The 22,886-nt window shown below is 48.7% G+C and overlaps 1 protein-coding gene across 16 annotated transcripts in view; it reads right to left on the reverse strand.

The window, feature by feature from the left end:
• The window catches only part of APBB2 (amyloid beta precursor protein binding family B member 2), a 241,652-nt gene that overhangs the window by 4,936 nt on the left and 213,830 nt on the right, over positions 1-22,886 (reverse strand). For 13 of the 16 annotated variants that reach the window (XM_064149174.1, XM_064149175.1, XM_064149177.1 and 10 more), the window contains 5 exons: positions 5,356-5,470; positions 4,611-4,698; positions 2,968-3,051; positions 2,162-2,277; positions 1,506-1,685 (listed from right to left, as the gene is read on the reverse strand). In XM_064149174.1, the coding sequence (XP_064005244.1) occupies positions 1,506-1,685; positions 2,162-2,277; positions 2,968-3,051; positions 4,611-4,698; positions 5,356-5,470 (583 nt within the window). Of the gene's footprint in view, positions 1-1,505; positions 1,686-2,161; positions 2,278-2,967; positions 3,052-4,610; positions 4,699-5,355; positions 5,471-19,755; positions 20,094-22,886 lie in introns of those variants that run through there. The other 3 variants (XM_064149178.1, XM_064149181.1, XM_064149185.1) reach the window with 2 other exon arrangements.

Here is a 22,886-nt window from a genome sequence, read left to right on the forward strand (position 1 = left end):
TAAACCACACAAACAGCCCTTTGGAACTGGAAAAATTGAGACTTCTGGGTTCATTTGCTCTTGAAAAAGGATGATTCTCACTGCACGTCACTAGACTGTGTGACACAGCTCTGAGCAACATGTTTCTCCAGCATTAGATACCTCATGTAGTGACAGGAAAGATCTGAGTCACACAGAGGCTGCAGGGGTTAGGTGGGAAGATGATTAAAGGGGACACTGTACACCAAATTGACATTCCAGATTTAAAACTGTTGGGGGGTTTAATTAGCTCAACACATCAGTACTCCAGTTCCTATTTTTATCTGTTCCTTTGTCTTCTCTCTTGAAATTCATACAAGTGCCAGTTTGGGAAGATGACAAAGGTGGTGGAACTTCTTTACAGTGAGGGTGACAGAGCCCTGGAGCAGGCTGCCCAGAGAGGTTGTGGAGTCTCCTTCTCAGGAGACTTCCAAAACCTGCCTGGATGCATTCCACCTGCAAAATATTCTCTCTGTGTGGTGCAGCAGACATGCTGGAGGGCAGGGATGCCATCCAGAGGGACCTGGACAGGCTGGAGAGGTGGGCACAAGCCAACCTCAGGAGGTTCAACAAGAACAAGTGCAGGGTCCTGCATTTGGGTCAGGGCAATGCCAAGCACAAATCCAAGCTGGGCAGTGACTGGCTGGAGAGCAGCCCCGAGGAGAGGCACTTTGGAGTGCTGGTGGATGAGAAGCTTAACATGAGCCAGTAGTGTGCACTTGCAGCCCAGAAAGCTATGCAGAGCCTGGGCTGCATCAGGAGAAGTGTGGCCAGCAGGTCGACAGAGGTGATTCTCCCCCTCTACTCTGCTCTGCTGAGACCCCACCTGGAGCACTGCATCCTGTTCTGGAGCCCCCATTACAAGAAGGACGTGGACATGCTGGAGTGTGTCCAGAGAAAGGCCACAAGGAGGATCAGAGGGATGGAGCAGCTCTGCTGTGAGCACAGACTGAAAGAGTTGGGGCTGTTCAGTCTGGAGAAGAGGAGGCTCCCAGGTGACCTTCCCGTGGCCTTCCAGGATCTGAAGGGGGCCTTCAAAAAAGCTGGGGAGGGACTTCTGAGGCTGTCAAGGAGTGACAGGACTGGGGGGAATGGAGCAAAGCCGGAGGTGGGTAGGCTCAGGCTGGACATGAGGAGGAAGCTGTTGAGCATGAGAGTGGTGAGAGCCTGGAATGGGTTGCCCAGGGAGGTGGTTGAGGCCCCATTCCTGGAGGTGTTTAAGGCCAGGCTGGATGAGGCTGTGGGCAGCCTGCTCTAGGGTAGGATGTCCCTGGGCATGTCAGGGGGGTTGGAACTAGATGATCCTTGTGGTCCCTTCCAACCCTGAGTGATTCTATGATTCCTGTGTGAACTACCGTAGGGGATGCTGCCTTGGCCAGGAGGCTGGACTGGACGATCTCTGGAGGTCCCTTCCATCCTCTAAGGTTCTGGGACTCTGTGGTGATGGATCTAGAGGCTGCTGGGTGCCCCTGAAGAAGCTCACTTACCATACAAGCCGCCTGAACAGCTTCTGAGACGTTGCCTGCGTTGGGTTCACACCAGAAGACGTGGCACTCGAAATGCTGGTTCCCGGTGTCCATGATGAAGGCAAACGTGTGGATGTCCTTGCCCACGCCCATGAAGGACAGGAACCGCACACGGCACTCCACCAAGATCTCCTCTTCATTCTGCTCACAAATCAAATCATGGACCATTACTCTTGGCTCTGCCACTGTTGGGACTGTCCTGTGCAACTTGCAGTCAAGGGTGTGGTGTGGTAATAGGACCAGGGGGGGATGGATCCAAGCAGGGGGAAATTGAGATTGGACATTAGGAAGAAGTTCTTCACCACGAGGGTGGTGAGACACTGGAACAGGTTGCACAGGGAGGTGGTGGAAGCTCCATCCCTGGAATTTTTGAAGACCTACAACAATTTAGGCTCTAAATATGTCGTCAGGGGAAAGCTTTGTTTTAAGTCTCTAATGAACACTTGTAATAATTTAGCTTGGAGTGGTGAATAAATCTGAAGCTGATTCCAGCTGTGGAAAGAAACAAGATGCAAAATAAGCAGATGAACTCAAGTGTGAATTTACTCTTCCCACCAGTGCTGCTGTGTGGTTTTCAACCCTCCCATCCTGTTAGGTGTGGTTTCAAGAGACCTTACCCTTTCATTGATGACTGTGACAGTAGCATCAGCAACATTCATGGTGACTGGCATCCAGTCTTCTTTGCTAGAGGAAGTCATCAGGCTTTCAATGGCACTGTTCAGAGTATCCATTCCTAACAGAGAAGAAAATGCAATGATGGAAAATGAAACACATGAGCAGACAACAGAAATGTTTCCAAATAGTAGCAAACACATTGGCCTGGAGGTGGGTAGCTTCAGGCTGGATGTGAGGAGGAAGTTCTTCACCATGAGAGTGGGGAGAGCCTGGAATGGGTTGCCCAGGGAGGTGGTTGAGGCCCTGTCCCTGGAGGTGTTTAAGGCCAGGGTGGATGGGGCTGTGGGCAGCCTGCTCTAGGGTAGGGTGTCCCTGGGCATGTCAGGGGGGTTGGAACTGGCTGCTCCTTGTGGTCCCTTCCAACCCTGACTGATTCTGTGATTCTGTGACTCACTGAAATTAATTGGATGATGGAAGGAAGGGCTGAAGTTGGTTTTCTTCATCTGCAAAGGGTGCCTCTTGCTTAGAAAATCCCCGTATCACATCTTGGTTAGCTGGGTGGTACCAGTTTGGTTCTCTAGGGCCCTTCTCAGCAGTAGCAGAGAGAGGGTAGCAGAAGGAACCTCCATTGTTCTTGGCAGCTCCCAAAACTCTCTGGCTGCAAAGCACATGTTCAAATGAGGCCCTGGATGTTAGGTATCTTCATGCCTGACCTGTATGACTGAGGTACAAGAGTGGCTGCCCTGCAAAAATCACTCAGCCCTTAGTTTATGCAAAATACTTTGGAAGTCACTGAAGTGTTACATACCCACAGGTTTAGCTACAGGCAGCATGCCCAGGTACTGGACGTGGAACTTCTGGACCAGTTCTGTCTTTGGTGTTGGGAAATCTACTGCATGGGAACAAAAATCAGTTTCTGTTAATCAGCATTCACAGCAGAGCAAACCACTTTTATTTCATCAATAAACCAGTTTACTCAGAAATTGTACTCTGAAGGTACTGCACTGATTAAAAGGCTCTTTTATTCCTTGTGACAAGAAGCAGGCTCAATAATTTCTAAGGAATCAGAGATAAATTTGCACCCCCCCAGCTCTTGATCTATGCTAAGAACAAGGTCAGAAAATACAGATGATTGTGTTCCTGAGACACACAGACCCAAGTTTCACTGCCTGACTGTGTAAACTGTGGATTCTGTTTCTAACACCATCTCTGGTACAAAGTTAAACAGTTTACAAGTAACCAACACTGCTCTGAGCAGACAATTCCAACAGTGGATGGATGGAGTAAGGTATTCAGTGTTAACTGGTAGATCTCCAAGCACAGACTTTCCCATCATGTTAAAGTCTATTTCTTCCCCTGGACCACTTTCAAAATAGCATCTCTTAAGCTATGAGTAGCAAAGGCTTGCCAAGGCAACTTTCTCCTACCAGTGTGCAAAAGACCCTCAAATTGGCTAACAGCACACTTGCATCTCTCTCCTAAGAGGAGTCCTCCTGCAGCTCCTCTGATGCCAAGTGTCTGTTCTGTTTGTACGGAAATTCCTGGTCAGTTTCTGCAGTTTCAAGCCAGAAAGTGTTTTGATTTGCACAGCACAATGCATGCAAGTAGCCACCAGTAAGACACACTACATCTGGGGCATCTGTGTTCTGAAATGAAGGAAGAAAAGCACCAGCAGGACTCCACCACTGCCACCACAACCAACAAGCATGAACTGACAGAAGGGAGCAGGACTCCATCACTGCCACCACAACCAACAAGCATGAACTGACAGAAGGGAGCAGGACTCCACCACTGCCACCACAACCAACAAGCATGAACTGACAGAAGGGAGCAGGACTCCATCACTGCCACCACAACCAACAAGCATGAACTGACAGAAGGGAGCAGGACTCCATCACTGCCACCACAACCAACAAGCATGAACTGACAGAAGGGAGCAGGACTCCATCACTGCCACCACAACCAACAAGCATGAACTGTCAGAAGGGAGCAGGACTCCACCACTGCCACCACAACCAACAAGCATGAACTGACAGAAGGGAGCAGGACTCCATCACTGCCACCACAACCAACAAGCATGAACTGACAGAAGGGAGCAGGACTCCACCACTGCCACCACAATGACAAGCAAGAGCTGACAGAAGGGAGCAGGTCTCCACCACTGCCACCACAACGACAAGCAAGAGCTGACAGAAGGGAGCAGGACTCCACCACTGCCACCACAACGACAAGCAAGAGCTGACAGAAGGGAGCAGGACTCCACCACTGCCACCACAACCAAACAGCATGCTTGATGTAACACAGCAACAGCTTCCTGTCTGATAGAGTAACTAAAAGGCAGGATTGCACTCCTGGCCTCCAACTATCCTTCTCCTTTTTGGTCAGAAGCAGCATCAGAAACAAAACCCAAGAGAGGAAGAAGCCAAGGAGAGCAGGGGTAACACACAGTACCTTGCAGAGGAACATCAAGAGTGACACTTGTCCTGTCCTGCAGTGAGCTGCAAGCCATAGCTTTAGCATTCTTCCGTTCAGCCATGATCTGGAGAAGACAGTGAGAACACAGCTTTTATTTGTTTAAAATACAACACAGGAGGAAGTAGGAACATAAATTTCCTTGCCTCACAACCCTAGTTTCTGAAACAAATCAGAAGCTACGTGACTAAACAGGGGATTGTTACTAGATAATCATTTTCACTTCCCTCCAGTTTATTCGTCCTTCCTTAACTGCATAAAGAACTTAAGTGTTGTCCAAGCCTAGAAGAAAGACAGATGGAGGACAGGGGGAAAAACCCAAACCTTTGGCTACATGTTATCAACAGCAAAAGTGTAGTGAGTATCACAGGATGTCTGGGGTTGGAAGGGACCCAAGGAGACCATCGAGTCCAACCCCCGTGCCAGAGCAGGACCATAATCTAGCTCAGGTCACAGAGGAATGCATCCACACAGGCCTTGAAAGTCTCCAGAGGAGACTCCACAGCTTCTCTGGGGAGCCTGTTCCAGTGCTCTGTGACCCTTACAGTAAAGAAGTTCCCCCTTGTGCTGAGCTGGAACCTCCTATGCTGCAGCTTACATTCCATTGCTCCTTGTCCTGTCACAGGGAACAAGTGAGCAGAGCCTGTCCCCCCACTCCTGGCCAGCCTTCAGAAGTTAATAAACAGCCAAATGCAGCTGACCTGAACCCCTCTGGTGCACTTGCCTTGGAGCAGATCTCGTGCAGGCTGGTGGCGATGGCTTTGGCGGGAGTGTCACAGCGGAAGACATGACATTTCAGAATCCTGGTGTCCTTGTCTCTTGCCACATAAGCAAAGTCTCTGTGCAAACAAAACCAAGCAACGTGTCAGGAACAAGCAGGATTCATCCAGCAGCGTCTCCTGAACAGCAAGTCCTGCTCTCACCAAATCAGTGTGTCTCAGCGGTCAGAGAACAAAACACACCTTGGACAGAGCAGGCCTGCAAAGGAAACAAGCTGCACCCCCAGGGGTTTTGAGATTGATCTATGTAACTAATGAGCAGTTCAATGAAACACAGTTAGAACAACCCCACGGATCAGCAGAGGCTGGGGACTGACCTATTGGAGAGCAGCGCAGGGGAAAGGGACCTGGAGGCGCTGGTGGTCAGGAGGATGTCCATGAGCCAGCAATGTGCCCTTGTGGCCAAGAATGCCAACAGCATCTTGTGGTGTATGGGAAGGGGTGTGGTGAGTAGAATCATAGAATCAACCAGGTTGGAAGAGACCTCCAAGATCATCCAGGCCAACCTAGCACCCAGCCCTAGCCAGTCAACTAGACCATGGCACTAAGTGCCTCATCCAGGCTTTGCTTGAACACCTCCTCCAGGGATGGGAACTCCACCACCTCCCTGGGCAGCCCATTCCAATGCCAATCACTCTCTCTGACAACAACTTCCTCCTAACATCCAGCCTATACTTCCCCTAGCACAGCTTGAGACTGTGTCCCCTTGTTCTGTTACTGGTTGCCTGGGAAAGAGACCAACCCCACCTGCCTACAGCCTCCCTTCAGGTAGCTGTAACAGCAACGAGGTCTGCCCTGAGCCTCCTCTTCTGCAGGCTGCATACCCCCAGCTCCCTCAGCCTCTCCTCATAGGGTTTGTGTTCCAGGCCTCTCACCAGCTCTGGACATGTCCCAGCACCTCAACATCTCTCTTGAATAGGTCGAGAGAGGTTCTCCTCCCCTTCTACTCTGCCCTGGTGAGGCTGCATCTGGAATACTGTGCCCAATTCTGGGCTTAATAGTTCAATAAAGACCTGAAGGAAGCACTTGAGAGTCCAGTACAGAGTAACAAAGATGCTGAAGGCAGTGGAACATGTCCCTTACAAAGAAAGGTTGAGGGAGCTGGGGCTCTTTAGTCTGGAGAAGATGACACTCAGAAGTGACCTCATTAATGTCTATAAAGATGTGAAGGGCAGTGTCAGGAGGACAGACCCAAGCTCTGCTTGCTCTGTGGTGCCCAATGACAGGACAAGGCACAATGGATGCAAGCTGGAGCAAAGGAGGTCTCATGTGAACGTAAGGAAAGGGAGACAGAGCCCTGGAACAGGTTGCTCAAAGAGATTGTGGAGTCTCCTTTTCTGGAGATATTCAAAACCCACCTGGATGCACTTCTTTGTGACCCAGTTTGAGCCTAGTTGGGATATTTTAGTGAGAAGAATTAGATGACAGGCTGTGAAAAGGAAACAATGCTGATGTGTACTGCACTCACAGGCTTGCTGAGATGTATGAAAACAAGAACACAAACACAGATAGCATGGTTGCTCTCTCTGGCTCTGGCTGCCTCCCTTCTCTCTCTAACCTGTTGTCTGTGTAACTAAGCTGTCTGCTTCTTAACCTCCCATGCCAATTGTCCAAACTCACCTTAAACATAAGGCAAAGTCTGGGGTAAGGTAGAGGGGTGGAAAGGAGGTGGAAGGGTGGTTGGGAGCCCCTCCTGGGTGACTCAGGTTTCTGGGAGGGCTGTTGTGTATCTGTATTACCTTTTTAACTTGTCTGTTTCTGTCTATAGCTGTATCTATTATGAATACCTGCTTGGATACTGTGCTAAACTGTAAGTAGAAAGCTTCATTCTAATTCACAGCTCTGCTGAGTCTAGTCTGGGTGATTTCATAAGGGGGGTGGGGGTAACACCCAAAGCATCACCCCTGCTCCAGGTGATCCTGCTCTGCCAGGGCATTGAACTGGATAATCTTTGGAGGTCCCTTCCAACTCCTAATGTTCTGTGATTCATTATGGTTTCCTGACATTGGCACCTCACTGAACTTACAGCCTGTAGTCCCAACTGCAACTCAAAACACAGAGCAAAATGTACTCAAGTATTTCATTGGAGACAGATAAAAAGAAGAGAGAAATCCCCAAGCTGCAGGTTAAGACAGGAAACACACAGCTCCTAAATGCTAATAATAAATAAAACCCCAAACCAACCAAAAGAAAACCCAACCCTGAGAAACAGGACACAACATTGCAGCTGAGAAAAATCCTCCTTCAGAGAACTCTCTAAAGTGTTTAAGATATGCAGAGAGTAATTAGAGATCTGGCTGCATAAGGGAGATGTGAACCTGCTGAGCTTTGCTCACACTAATTGGCCTAAATTTCTGGCCTTATTTTTTTGGAAGTTAAATAAAGCTGCCCTACAAAAGTTTTGTAGCATGCAGGTCAGTCACCACAGCATGGTACAGCTTTCTACCATGGGTGATGGAAGTGCCAGGATGATGTCTGTTTGTTCTCAGGCTGGTTGAAGACTTAGAAGCCTTCTGGAAAAGCTGAAGTGGGGCCACAGTGTAAAGAAAGCATCAGGGTCTGGATATATCCCTGGGTTTGGGACACTAAATTGAGGAGTGCCCTTGATCCACCATGGTCCTTGCAGAGATAATTTGCCTTCATGAGCCTTTTGGGACAAAGACATCAACTCACTCATGCTGGGAACACGAAGCTGCAGACATGCAGAGATGGCAACTGGGCAAAGCCATGCTTCTTCCCAACTCACTTATCTCCTTGTGTACCAGGTTTGTGCTCCTTGCTCTTAGTCCTCTGCCTTTTCATGTCCCCTGAGCAACCACAGCCCAATCTCTCCCACAACCTCCAGGCTACTTTATTTCCATCCCTGGTAGAGCCATGCTGAGTAGCTAAAGAGGATTCCCTCAGATGAGGGAAGCTTCAGGCCTCTTATGCCTCAAGTCTCTTTCCAGTGCCTTTCCTCTTTACACATGAATAATTACCAGCAAGATCTTTACTGATGAAGAGACAGAAGGGATACTCTGGGTGGACAAAACAACCCATTTGTAACAGAATAAATTCAGACTGGATGCTAAGAAGAAGTTGTTCAGCATGAGGGTGGTGAGAGCCTGGAATGGGTTGCCCAGGGAGGTGGTGGAAGCCTTATCCCTGAAGGTGTTTAAGGCCAAGCTGGATGAGACTCTAGACAGCCTGATCTAGTGTGAGGGTCCCTGCCCATGGCAGAGGGGTTGGAACTAGATGATCCTTGTGGTCCCTTCCAACCCTGACTGATTCTGATTCTATGCTTCTAAGGAGTTTGGCTGTGGCACACCACAACTGCCCAGATGAACTACTGTGCTGTGCAGTAGGAGATCACTTCAGACAGGGCATCTCCACTGCTCTGTCAAGTCCTTGATGCATGGACAACCCCTGCAGCCACATCAAATCTCACCCTGCAGTAAGTCGATCTGAATCTGAAGCTCAGCTGAAAGGACTTTCAGCCCTAAGGGAATCTGTAGGATAATACCAAATGTGCTTAGTCAGCACATTACCTCCCAGTGGAGGTAGGATGCAAAAGAACTGCAGAGAGAAAATTGAGGCAAGCAATGAAAGCTGCCTTAAACTAAAGGCTGAATTCTGCCAGAATCAAAGATTTGGGTCATAAAGGAACAAAATCCATAATTATGCCCCCTAAGTGGGAAGCACTCTTAGATGAGAGCATTTCCAACAGCATTTTGAAGACAGAGAGGTGGACTGACAGCAGCCTGCTGAGCTTTTCTTTCTCTCACAAGTGTGAATTTCCTTGTTTGATCAAAGAAAACCATGGTGGAGGGCAGCAGTGACATTAACAAGCTCCTGTGCTTTATGGTGGCAACACTTCTCTGCTCCTGGAAGGTTAATGACAGCCAAATGACCAAGCCACCACACAGAACCTGGGCTCAGGAGTGTCTCTGAATGGTCAGACCTGTCATGAGGGCAGGGAGAAGGAGTCTGGTGAGTGTTATGGATGTGGTATCCCTAGTGGGATGCTCCAGGTGACAAAGGGGCTCACCTGCCACTTCAGCTCTGCCACAGGTTGTAGCCAGGTAGGGGTTGGTCTCTTCTGCCAGGCAACCAGCAACAGAAGAAGGGGACACAGTCTCAAGTTGTGCCAGGGGAGGTTTAGGCTGGATGTTAGGAGGAAGTTCTTCACAGAGAGAGTGATTGGCATTGGAATGGGCTGCCCAGGGAGGTGGTGGAGTCACCATCCCTGGAGGTGTTCAGGCAAAGCCTGGCTGAGGCACTTAGTGCCATGGTCTAGTTGATTGACAGGGCTGGGTGCTAGGTTGGCCTGAATGATCTTGGAGGTCTCTTCCAACCTGGCTGATTCTATGATTCTATGAAAGAAGTGCCTACAACCCTGTTGTCCCTGTAAGAGGAGGGTGACAATAGTCACGATCAGCCAGACCTGCTCTGTGCTTGCCAAAGGGCAGATACTGCCCCCGAAGATGTTGTTATCAGTCCAAATGCAGTGTGCTGACCCTCTGACAGAGCAGCCACCTGACACCTCCACTCTTTGCACCAAGTCTCTGCTGTATGGCCTGGAGAGCCCCTGAGGGCTGTGAGAAACCTCTCCTTCTTGTCCTGTGAAGTTCCCCTTGCCTTAAGTCAACTTGAAAACATCACTTCCCACCCACGGGGGTGCTGGTGGCTGCTGGGGGCACCTGACCCTCGCCTCAGCTCAACAGGCATTGCCTCAGTACTGCAGCAGTGCACAAAATGCTTTCTTTGAGCCTCTCTGGTGCTTGGTCTTAAGGCTTCTGTAAACGTTTCTGCATGGAATGGTATCAAAACCAGTGTGTCCAAGAGAAGCAGGGCAGTGGTGGTGCCCCTGTACACAGTCCTGGTGAGGTCACAGCTTGAGAACTGAGTTCAGTTCTGGGCACCACAGTATAGATAATACATTGAGGTCCTGGAGTGTGTGTGGGGAAGAGCAGTGAGGGGTTGGAAGGCATCACAGGAGGAATAGCTAAGGAAGCTGAGGTTTAGTGTGGAGAAGAGAAGGCTGAGGGGAGATCTTACTGTTCTCTACAGATACCTGAAAGGAATCATAGAATCAACCAGATTGGAAGAGACCTCCAAGATCATCCAGTCCAACCTAGCACCCAGCCCTATCCAATCAACCAGACCATGGCACTAAGTGCCTCATCCAGGCTTTGCTTGAACACCCCCAGGGACGGTGCCTCCACCAGCTCCCTGGGCAGCCCATTCCAATGCCAATCACTCTCTCTGCCAACAACTTCCTCCTGACATCCAGCCTATACTTTCCCCAGCACAACTCGAGACTGTTCCTCCTTGTTCTGTTGCTAGTTGCCTGGGAGAAGAGACCAACCCCCACCTGGCTACAGCCTCCCTTCAGGTAGTTGTAGACAGCAAAGTGAGACGTGTTGGTCTCCTCTCCCAAGTAACTACCAATACAATGAGAAGAGATGGCCTCAAGTTGTGCCAGGGGAGGTTTAGACTGGACATGAGGAAAACATTCTTTACTGAAAGAGTGGTCAGGCACTGGAACAGGCTGCCCAGGGAGGTGGTGGAGTCCCCATTCCTGAAGGGGTTCAAGAAGCATGTAGATGTGGGGGTTCAGGATATAGTTCAGTAGTCATGGTAGCTGCATTATGGTTGGACTCAATGATCTTAAAAGGTCTTTTGCAATCTTAATGACTCTACAACTCTCTCTGTATTCATTAACAAGGTGGCATAGCACAAGGAGCTGAAACTCCAGCTAGCCCAGCAGAACTGACTACTCAGAGCTAATCAAAGCCTCATGGTGGTGTTTCAGACTCACACCCCAGTGCTTCACTGTAAGCACCTGAACAGCTTGCAGGAGGTAAATGGGCTAATTACACACAGGGGCTGTAAACATCCATAAGCCTTCAGATACTCCAGGCCTGCCTCTGTAGGTCTCCTGAGACAGAGGAGGAAATCTGATCTCTTCAAAAGCTGCTGCATCCCTGCCAGCACCATCTGTTTGCAAATCATCAATCAAAATTAGCAGGTGAAGTGCCCTCCTCCCTTCTGACAGTGCACAAACACTACTCCTGCCTCCACTCATTCATTAAGTACCAAGGCAGCCCAGCGCTCGCTGGAGGGGTCACACCTGGCAGCCCAGTAGCTGGGACTCAGAGATGTTGGTACTGGCTGACAGCACTTGGCTCCTCCAGTGCCAGCAGGAGCTTGGCAGCCTTGCTTCAGGCCTTGCTTCAGGCTTCGCAGGTGTTGGGTAGAACAAAACTGAGCTCTTCGCTCCCTCTTGGCTTTGGGGATTTGCTCCCAGCAGCTCCAGTAACAAAAGCAAACCTGGGGGAAAAGGTTTGTAGTGCCCTAAACAGGACCAGAAGGCAACAGCTTCCTGTTTATCTGATGCTTGAGTAACAAATAAGCCCAAAGACTGCTCTCTGGTACTTCTTTCACTTCAAGATCCCTTTTGGGTCACTTCATCTGTAAACCTTGGTTCCACTGCAGCTCACTTGAAGCCGATTAACATTTAAGTGAGATTTATGTGCAGTCAGCCCTTCTGATAACAAAGAAGTGCAGAGTAACGTGCTTGCAATGTAGATGTCTGGCAAAGAGCAAATGCCTCCCCTTATCACTGCTGGTGTACACCCTGTGGGAAGAGCAAGGGGGAAAAAAGGTGAAAAACCTTTACAAAGCTCATGGCTGGATACAGAGCTGGAGTCTGTCTCAAAAGGGGGTGTGTGCATGTGAAATCTGTGGGATTTCAATCACAGCTCCTAGGAAAATTCCCTTCCATGCTTGTGGGCAGAGCAGCAAGGTGTTTAGTGGGAGAATGATCTATCCTGCTGTAAAGAAAAGCTGTGTATTCTTAAACCTTAACCACTCAAGTGTACCAGTTCTGTTGACAGAGGATTATAGAGCAGGGGGGTCCAGTTCTGGGCTCCTCAATTCAAGAGAGATGTTGAGATACTGGAAGGTGTCCAGAGAAGGGCAATGAAGCTGGTGAGGGGCCTGGAGCACAGCCCTGTGAGGAGAGGCTGAAGGAGCTGGGATTGTTTAACCTGGAGAAGAGGAGGCTCAGGTGGGACTTCATTGCTGTCTACAACTACCTGAAGCGAGGCTGTAGCCAGGTGGGGTTGGTCTCTTCTCCCAGGCAACCAGCAATAGAACAAGGGCACACAGTCTCAAACTGTGCCAGGGGAGGTCTAGGCTGGATGTTAGGAGGAAGTTGTTGTCAGAGAGAGTGATTGGCATTGGAATGGGCTGCCCAGGGAGGTGGTGGAGGCACCATCCCTGGAGGTGTTCAAGCAAAGCCTGTCTGAGGCATTTATTGCCATGGTCTAGTTGACTGGCTAGGGCTGGCTGCTAGGTTGGCCTGGATGATCTTGGAGGTCTCTTCCAATCTGGTTGATTCTATGATTCTATAGTATAGTTGGAAGCCCCTCCTGGGGACTCAGGTATCTGGGAGGGCTTTTGTGTTTCTATATTCCCTTTTACCTTGTACATTTGTGCACATAACTGCATATACTGTAAATATCTGCTTGCATATTCTGCTAAGCTGTAAATATAACCTTCATTCAATTTCCAGAGCTGGCTGAGTCTAGCCTGGGTGATTTCCAAAGCGGGGGGGAGGCAGGGAACACCCAAACGATCACAGTAGAGATATCTTCATTTTGGAGGAGCACAGGGCTAGAGAAAGCCGTTTTTAAAGATGCAATTCAGAGAACTGCAAAGGCAAGGCGAGGCGCTAAGCAGAGAGGCATTTCCTTTGTGTTTGCTCTTTTACCCTCTCTAATTGGCAAACGTATGCAGTAATTGACTAAACCTTGCCTAGCCCTACCTATTTAACACCTGGCTAAGCATCACTTAGCTGCTCAACCCTGGCTGAATGGCACCACATTAAATGCAATTTATGCTAACGCCGTCCTGTTTGAGCATCAGTCGCAGCCATTTGCCACTATTAGGCTAAAGTCCTAGGAGACAGCCCAATTAAGTACTGCCTGAAAGAGCTGCACCTCCTCCATTACCTTCTCACCATTAACTTAGCTCTTCAAAGCACTGTAGAACTGTATCAACCTTCCCCCCCCCCCCCTTCTCTCCTTTGGTTAAAAGCCCCCCAACAATTTAGCCTTGAAGTCTAAAATGCAGCTTTTTTAACTCATCAATCAAACTTAAACTGCTGCTATTTAAAACAACTCTGTATTAAAAGGATACACAGGCAGGGAAAGAAAGATGTAAAGTGCTTTACAGATTTATGTATAACAAATTGTAACAAGAATCCTCCAACCAGAAAATTGTATCCTCTGGGCTTGGCTTAAAAATTGACTGAAATCCACTCAGAATGGATTTTTGTGCCCATTGCTGTTGTGGGGGGGTCAGAGAGCACACACCAGTGGGCTGCGGGAAAACCACCTCCTGAATCTACAGCCCTCAGGCTTTATTTCGCTTTCCTGCTAACAGCTGAATTGTGCAAGCAGCAAGAAAATAGGGGAGAGCAATCACCGGGGTCAGAGGGCTGCAGGTCACCAGTGAGATGGGAACGTCCATGGGAGCGGAGTGAATGAGCCAAGGAAGAGAAAAAAGCAAGGGAAGGGAGAGAGGACAAACGAGAAGAAAAGTGGATAACTGTAAGACCAACAAGAAGATGCTGAGAGGGCTGGAGCACCTCTGCTAGGAGGACAGGCTACAGGAGTTGGGGCTTTTCAGTATGGAGAAGAGAAGGATTCCAGGAGACCTTGGAGTGGCCTTCCAGTATCTGAAGGGGGCTACAAGAAGGCTGGGGAGGGACTACTGACAAGGTCTTATAATGACAGGATGAGGAGTAATGGGTTTGAACTAGCAGAGGGGAGATTTAAACTAGAAGTTAAGAAGAAGTTCTTTGCAGTGAGGGTGGTGAGACACTGGAATGGGTTGTCCAGGGAGGTAGTGGCTGCTCCCTCCCTGGAGGTGTTCAAGGCCAGTTTGGATGAGGCCTTCAGCAACCTGCTGTAGTGGGGAGTGTCCCTGCCTATGAACGGGGTCAGAACTGGATGATCTTTGAGGTCCCTTCCAACCTAGACCATTCTATGATAACAAGAGCATGCTCTGATGGGGGTTGTCTATGGCACACAGCTATTCCAGCACCACAAATGGCTGGGAAGCTGAAGTGCAAGAAAGCCTGCAGCAGCATACATGGGAAATGACAGATCTTCTGGATTAACACTTCAGTTTTCATTGAGCCTGCTCTTTCACGCAGGAGAAAGGAAAGGGTTTGTGGCTGAATTGAAGCCTAGGACTCCAGTTCAGTTCTTGTCTTTTTACTAGGGTCATGGCAGGGAGTTTGCAAAGTTAGTGTGCTAGTTTGAGCCTAGCTGGGATATTTTGGTGAGAAGAATTAAGATGACAGGCTGTGAAAAGGGAACAATGGTGATGTCTGCTTCACTCATAGGCTTGCTGAGATGTACAAGAACACAAACACAGATAACAGAGTCTCTCTCTGGCTTTTGGGGCTACATGAACTTCTCTCTCCCTAACTTGCTGCCTGACTAATCCTTCTGCTTCCTAACTCCCCTGGCCAACCCTCCAAACTCACCTTGAAAGTAAGGCAAAGTCTGGGGTAAGGTAGAGGGGTGGGAGAAGGTGGAAGGGTGGCTGGGAACCCCTCCTGGGGACTCTGGTTTCTGGGAGGGGTGTGGTGTTTCTGTATCACTTTTTAACTTGTCTATTTCTGTCTATAGCTGTAGATATAGTAAATGTCTGCTTGTATATTGTGCTAAGCAGCAAGTATAAAGCTTCATTCAATTTCCAACTGGCTGAGTGTAGTCTGGGTGATTTTCTTAAGGGGAGGGGGCAGGTAACACCCAAACTGGGAGAAAAACCTCAAAGGCATGAAACCACAACTAGATGAAACAGAAGCTGCAAATGTTGCTTGATTCACCTTTCCACTTTCATTCCACCTACCAGGTACCAGACAGACAGGGAATGAAAACAGTGCTTCCACTCCCTCCAAAGGAAACCCACAGCCCTTTCTTGGGGTGACCACATCAACAACTTGGAATCAAATCCTGCAGGAGGAGGAAGAAAGAGGACTACTCCCATGAGTCTTCCCATTTCTCCCCAGCAGTCATGGTGCATTTAACCACATGCACTTCTGCCTCTTCAGTGCTGGGAGTTGGAAGAGATGTGGGAGAGAATTAATTTCCTCTGTGTTTCTGACACTTGCTGTCCACCCCAAACACATATGAAACCCTTGCAAGATTCCTTCCCTCCTACCCTCCTGAACTTTGGCTGCTCATCTGCTACAAGCCAGACTGGGAGACTTGGCCACCACAACACTTACCCTGGCCATTAATTTCTGATCCCAGTACTTAAGATGCACTCCCGAGCAGAGAATTTTTTGGGACACTTCTTTCAGTTCTCACACAACCTGAAAATGAGCTTTCCTTGCAGCAAAACACCAGTTCTGCATTTGTTAAATTCTTCTCAAATGGTCTGGCATTGGCAGAGCCCAGCTGGTTTTTTCCCTTATTCATGCATGAAGTTTGTAGGGCAAATTATTCCCTGCTGGCAGGCTGTTGGCTTCACTGCTTAACCACGTCACTTGCTGACTCTCGAGGAGGAGCTCTGGCTACTCTGTGTGATACTCAGAGGCATTAATCTGGCAGCCCTAAAAGACACGGCCTGCCAGTTTTGCTTTGATGTCTTATCACTGTCACAGTTCTGTGCATTTGCTCAAGCCCTCAGAGAGCTGATAAGGCTGATACCCAGTGCACCCCTTCAGAGCCTGAAAGCATCTGCACGACCTTCACTCCAGCTTCCTTGCTGCAGCCTGATCCTCAGCTGGGGTTGTTTGGCCTGGAGAAGAGGAGGCTCAGGGCAGACCTTATTGCTCTCTACAACTAACTGAAGGGAGGCTGTAGCCAGGTGGGGTTGGTCTCTTCTCCCAGGAAACCAGCAACAGAACAAGGGGCCAAAGTCTCAAGCTGCATCAGGGCAGGTTTAGGATGGATGTTAGGAAGAAGTTCTACAGAGTGATTGACATTGGAATAGGCTGTCCGGGGAGGTGGTGGAGTCACCATCCCTGGAGGTGTTTAAGAGGAGGCTGGATCAGGCACTAAGTGCCATGGTTTAGTTAATTAGAAGGTGATAGGATGGAGCTGTTCAAGGGAAGATTGGACGTGGCACTTGGTGCCATGGTCTAGCCTTGAGCTCTGTGGTAAAGGGTTGGACTTGATGATCTGTGAGGTCTCTTCCAACCCTGATGATACTGTGAGACTGTGACTCAACCGTCCTCAAGGCCTTTTCCAAGCTGGTTGATTCTGTGATTCATGAAGCTGTTCCCCCAGCTGGCCACCACCACCTCCTGTGGGAAGCAGATAGGACTCCCCTCAGCCTTGCCCCTGCTGCCTCCTGGGACAGAAGGATGGCCCTGAGATGTTGCAAATAATATCCCCTTCTGCTACCAAGGACTGCATTCCACCCCTGCAAAGGGCCACAGATTTACACGGAGTCATGTCTAACCACAGAACTGTTTCAGTCAGAGAAGAACTTAAACACAATCAAGCCCAACCATTATCTGACTCTAAAGTCTCGTGCTAAACTATGGCTCTCAGCACCACAGCTCTGTGGCTTTTAAACACCTTCAGGGATGGGGATTTTGCTACCACCCTGGGTGGCAGCGCATTGGGAAGAAGGTACCTGGCACACAGATCACCTCCATCAGAGCATACAGGACCCCACACCATATTCTGGCAGCACCAGGAGGCCCCTGCTACCAGCTGAGCAACAGCCACTCCTTTCAGTTGGTGCTCAAGGGGAGGTGGGACTCACCAAGCCAGTCAGACACAAGAGGAAAAGTCAAGCAGCAGGTTAGACCTCAGCTTGTTTTGTCAGTGAGCTTGGAAGACTGAACTTTGGGATCAAATCTTATGAAAACCCCTGACCATTGACCACTGCTGAAAATGTTTCACAGTGATTTTTTTTTCCCTTGGCTTGTAATTGCTTCTCAGCATTTACAAACCATGTGCAGGCTGGGGGCTGCTTTCCTGCCCTGCACGGCAGTTTTCAAGGCAGAGCATACAAATGATGTAGGTTGTCAAGGCTACTGCACTTGCTGCTTCTCCTTTGTAGCACTGCAAAGTGGTGGCTCAACTCCACAAGATGGCCAGTCCAGTATTTCTGATGAATGCTGAACGTCCTTTAAGTAAATCAATGTGTTGTTATGCCTGAGAACCTCTGAACAGCCTCTCTGCAGCAGATCCTGCAAATCTATTTTGACAAACAAGTATTTAGCTTCCAGATCAAATTGGAAGACATGGGGCTCAGTTTATAAGGAATATAAAAAGATTTAATATAGAAATGCATCAAGCATTTGCAGAGGGACCTTGACAGGCTGGATGGCTGGGCAGAGGCCAATGGGATGAGACTGAACAAGGCCAAGTGCAGGGCTCTACACTCTGGCCACAACAACCTCAAGCAGCACTACAGGCTGGGGACAGAGTGGCTGAGAGCAGCCAGGCAGAGAGGGACCTGGGGGTACTGGCAGATAGTAGCTGAAGATGAGCCAGCAGTGTGCCCAGGTGGCCAAGAGAGCCAATGGCATCCTGGCCTGGCTCAGGAACAGTGTGGCCAGTAGGACAAGGGAGGTTCTTCTGCCCCTGTACTCAGCACTGGTCAGGCCACACCTTGAGTGCTGTGTCCAGTTCTGGACTCCTCAAGTCAAGAGAGATGTTGAGACACTGGAATGTGTCCAGAGAAGGGCAACAAAGCTGGTGAGGGGCCTGGAGCACAAACCCTGTGAGGAGAGGCTGAGGGAGCTGGGGGTGTGCAGCCTGCAGAAGAGGAGGCTCAGGGCAGAGCTCATTGCTGTCTACAACCACCTGAAGGGAGGCTGTAGCCAGTGAGGATTGGTCTCTTCTCTCAGGCAACCAGCAATAGAACAAGGGGACACAGTCTCAAGTTGTGCTGGGGGAGGTCTAGGCTGGATATTAGGAGGGAGTTGTTGCCAGAGAGAGTGATTGGCATTGGAATGGGCTGCCCAGGGAGGTGGTGGAGTCACCATCCCTGGAGGTGTTGAAGAAAAGCCTGGATGAGGCATTTAGTGCCATGGTCTAGTTGATTGGCTAGGGCTGGGTGCTAGGTTGGCCTGGATGATCTTGGAGGTCTCTTCCAACCTGGTTGATTCTATGATTCTAAGCTGAGATGCTCAAAGCAATGCTACAGACTTAACTGAAGATGACAGAGTACCCTGGCAGAGTTAATCTCTCAGAGTGATTTATTTTTTAAGCAATGCTTACTGGTTCTCTCCTTTTGTTCCTTGTTATTCAGCCAGAGAACACAGCAATCGTGCACAGACACTACCCACGAATCTGCTTGCAGCACACTTCTGCCAGTGCTAGGCTGGGAGGATCAGCACTTCCCACATGCATGAAACCCACATTAGATTGCAAAGCCATCAGCAAGGAAGTTCAAACATTTCCCTAGGCCAACGCTGCCTAAAGAATTGATTAAAAACCAGTCAAGCCTGGAAACTGTTCTCATTATCTTCCACAAAGCAAACAAGAGGAATGGTCTGCATGTTTAAACTGCATTCCTTCTGCTCAGTCCCACTTTCAAGTCCCTGCAATTTAAAAGAGCAAACAACCCCCCCAAATCTCATCTGAGCTCTATCAGTAAGAGCCTTTGGAGTGGAGCAGCCCTTGTGCTGCAAAGCACCTGACTACAATGCCTTACTGTCTGCGCTGCCATGAAACGGGAAGCATTGTAGAGAATCCCAAACGATCCCTTTGTACATCCAAACAAATCAAACAGTCTGGGGACAACTTTTCCAACTCGAAAGACAAGCGACCGACCCAGCCAGATCCAAAACAAACCCCACAGAGAGGAGACAAAACGTTGATAGAATTTATCACGCTTCCAACTCCCACTGAACACAGCTCTTAAAGCCTCTGCTGTTAGTACCACAGGGGTTTAGCTGTTGTTTTTTATATATGAAAGGTGGGATTTGAATGCATTTTATATATTTTCAGACATTCAATGCATTTTAACACATTCCTTGCATCTCAGTTTGCAGAGAACAACATTTAAGTAATCAACTCAAAACACCAGGAGCAATTATCAAAACCAACATGATTTTTATCAGCACTTGATTTCAAACTGTTTAAACAACAGGTTGGGTTTGGGATCTGGAAAAACGAAAGAAAACACAAATGACCCAACCCAAAAGGCAGAATCAGCTTGACAGTACTATTAATAGCAAGGTGAAAAGGTAACAGAGGGAGAGACACACATTTACTGCCTGAAGTTTAACTTCAGACAAGCAACCTGATACAACATTGTTTGGTGCATGCTGCAAAAGGATAAACATGAAAATGTAGAAATAAAAAAGAGTCATTTACCTCTCTCTGAATCCAAGGAAGCATGAAGAAACAGAAAGAGCAAGTTAGAAAGCACTCAGACAGAGCTCCAGCATAGGATGAGGGAACTGCTGTGCGCTCAAGGTTTGCTGTCTGTAGCACAGAGTATCTAAGTGTACTGCCACTGTTTCCTTTGGACACTTTAACTTTGGCTGAATCCTGTTGCTCTGAAGTTTGTATTTTTGGAAACATGTAACAAAGCCAAGGGGCACCAGCTGAACTTGGAAGAAGCAGCACAGACATATCAACACTAGGAGGTAATGAAGCTTAAAATACCACGCACGAGTCTGGGAAGTGGTAGGCAGAAAGCATAAATAGCCATAGAAAGTGCATGGACTCTCCTGCTTCCAAAAGAACACTTCCCAAACCAGACACTGACATAACAGACAAGAATAATTCTGCAGGCTGTGAAAGTGGAAGAGTAGAAAGATCACAAGAAGATTTCAAAATGTCTTTTCCAAAAGCTCATGCCCCAAGGTCACTGAAAACTGCCCCCCGAAGAAGTGACAGCCTGGGGAACAACTTCTGATGAGCACTGAGCTGAGGTCAGGACACCTAACATTGCTGCACACCTTCACTTCTGAAGCACTTCAGAAACCACCAGCTCTCGGTATGAATTAACCAACACTCTTCTTCCAAAGGTGAAAGCAGGTAGGCACAAGCACCCCCAGCTGGGGGCTGCACAGACCTGCTTTGCCTGCCCTGCCCCAGCTCCAGGGAGGGCTCACTGTGGGTCCCCAGCACCGACCACAGTTGGATGCTCTCTAGGTCATGCCCCCCACCAGGCTGCACCAGCAGCGTGAGTTCACAGATACATGCACACTTCTGGAGCCATCACGTGAAGGAAGAGCAGAGTTTTGTGTGACATTCTCACAAAGGGTGAGCTGCACTGGGGAACAAATGGGCTGTTGACTGCTTCTGCCTACCCCTCCACAAAAACAGGCCACCACTTTATGCAATGTACAGTGAGTCTCCAGGAGAGAGCTGCTTAGTCCTGCTCTCTCACTCCTTCCTTAAGCATGCGTCTGGTAACTCCCCTCTTTTAGAAAGGGTCCATCTCCAGTGAGCATCCAAGCAAGGTTCATGTCCTGTGAGCACAGTGATCCTCCAGAAGAGAGATTAGTCCTGCTTTCCCAACTCCTTCCTCCTGCATACATCTGGTAACTTTCCTCTTGTAAGAAGAGCTCACCTCCAGTGAGCATCCAAGCAAGGTTCATGCCCTGCGCACGAAGATCATCCTAGCCAGCATCATCCTAGCTTGTGAGTCTGGGAAAAAAGGAGGGATAAGGAATGGAAAAATCACCTCCTCTCAAATGGTAAGAGCAGGGTTAAACACAGAGCATGCTGAAGGGAAGTGACCCAGCTCCCATTAGACATCTCACTTCAGCAAGCTTGAAAGGTTACAGGGATTGAGCTACTGCTTAGAAATGGGTTGGTGAGCAGATCTGGAATAAAGAGGCTTTCTAGGCCAGGTTGTGACTAAATGTGTATTGCATACACAGTTATTCAAGTCACACATGGATCCACACATACACAGCCAGAGGTTTAATTTCTTTCTCACGTTGTGGTGGAACCTATCCTGATGCCACTTGTACCTGTTGTCCCCTGTAATCTCCACGTGGCTCCTTGTGAAGAAAAAGAATTCACTGGAGCAATCTCTCCAGTGGCAGGGACGTGGCAGAGGAGGTTTTCAAGATGTGACTGACTGGACAGGGTGCTAGGCAATCTCATCTCCTCAGGAAAGGTGGCACCTTAGGGACTTAGGTATTCTTTCCAACCTGGGCTGTTCTATGATTTCATGGAAACAGCCAGGTTGGGAAGAGGATCCACGTTTAGAAATGTAATGGACATTCCCAGAGGATTTTAACATGGAAGTGTCAGAAAGAAGAAACAACACAAGACTCTCTGCTCTACTTCCTTCCATGCAGTGAACTGGGAGTTTCTCCTTCTCAACATCCACTGGTGATCTGTGTGGATCTCCCCATTCACCCATTCACTTCAGCTATGTGGGTTTTCCACTGGGCTTTGCAGAGCAAGCAAAGATTCCAACATGCCTACTGATGAGGAGAGGCTGGGGTTGTTTAGCCTGGAGAAGAGGAGGCTCAGGGGTGACCTCATTGCTGTCTACAACTACCTGAAGGGACATTGTAGCCAGGTGGGGGCTGGCCTCTTCTGCCAGGCAAGCAGCAATAGAACAAGGGGACACAGTCTCAAGTTGTGCCAGGGTAGGTATAGGCTGGATGTTAGGAGGAAGTTCTTCACAGAGAGAAGCAGCAGCACAGGAATTGGCATTGGAATGGGCTGCCCAGGGAGGTGGTGGAGGCACCGTCCCTGGAGGTGTTGAAGCAAAGCCTGGATGAGGCACTTAGTGCCATGGTCTAGTTGACTGGACAGGGCTGGGTGCTAGGTTGGACTGGATGATCTTGGAGGTCTCATCCAACCTGGTTAATTCTATGATTCCATGACTGCAAATAATGCAAGCTTTTTCTAGCTGCAATAGCCCTTGAGTCTGCCTCTCAGTGCCAATTCCACAATTAGCATTGAAAGAGCAGTACTCATTTTACTTTCCCAGAAAACACAACGTTTCTAAGTAAAAAAATCCCTATCATTTGCTTCATGCATTAATCACTGACTTTATCTCTCACAAAAAAGCTTCATATTGGAAAAAATCTTCCACCAATTTAGACACAATGGACTGGGGAGGGTTAAAAAAAAAAAAAAAAATGAACAGGGAAAAAAAAAAGACAAAAATATATATCTTGGATCTATCATATTTTGAACACTGTATCATTAGACACAAAAGATGACCTGGAGGTGCAAACTCTTAAAGGCAGATCTGTTAATTCCCCTGTTGTTATGCAAGATACAACTGCGCAGAACAAGCACCACTGCAGCTGTCAGCACAAAGAAAAGAGCACAGGAGGGAATTCAGGGAGGTGGGGGGAAAATGCAAGCAGTTGGGTTGCTGGACTTCCCTTGGTGGTGAGCTGGGGGACTCCTACACCCTAAGATGGCTCAGACTCCTACACCCTAAGATGGCTCAAAAGAGGCTTCATCCTGCTCCTCACCAGGTAATGACAGCTTTCCAGGTAAGCCAGGATCTCCCCACGCAC

Source organism: Pogoniulus pusillus, chromosome 9 (genome assembly GCF_015220805.1).
Source record: "Pogoniulus pusillus isolate bPogPus1 chromosome 9, bPogPus1.pri, whole genome shotgun sequence".
In the NCBI taxonomy this organism is placed as follows: domain Eukaryota; kingdom Metazoa; phylum Chordata; class Aves; order Piciformes; family Lybiidae; genus Pogoniulus; species Pogoniulus pusillus.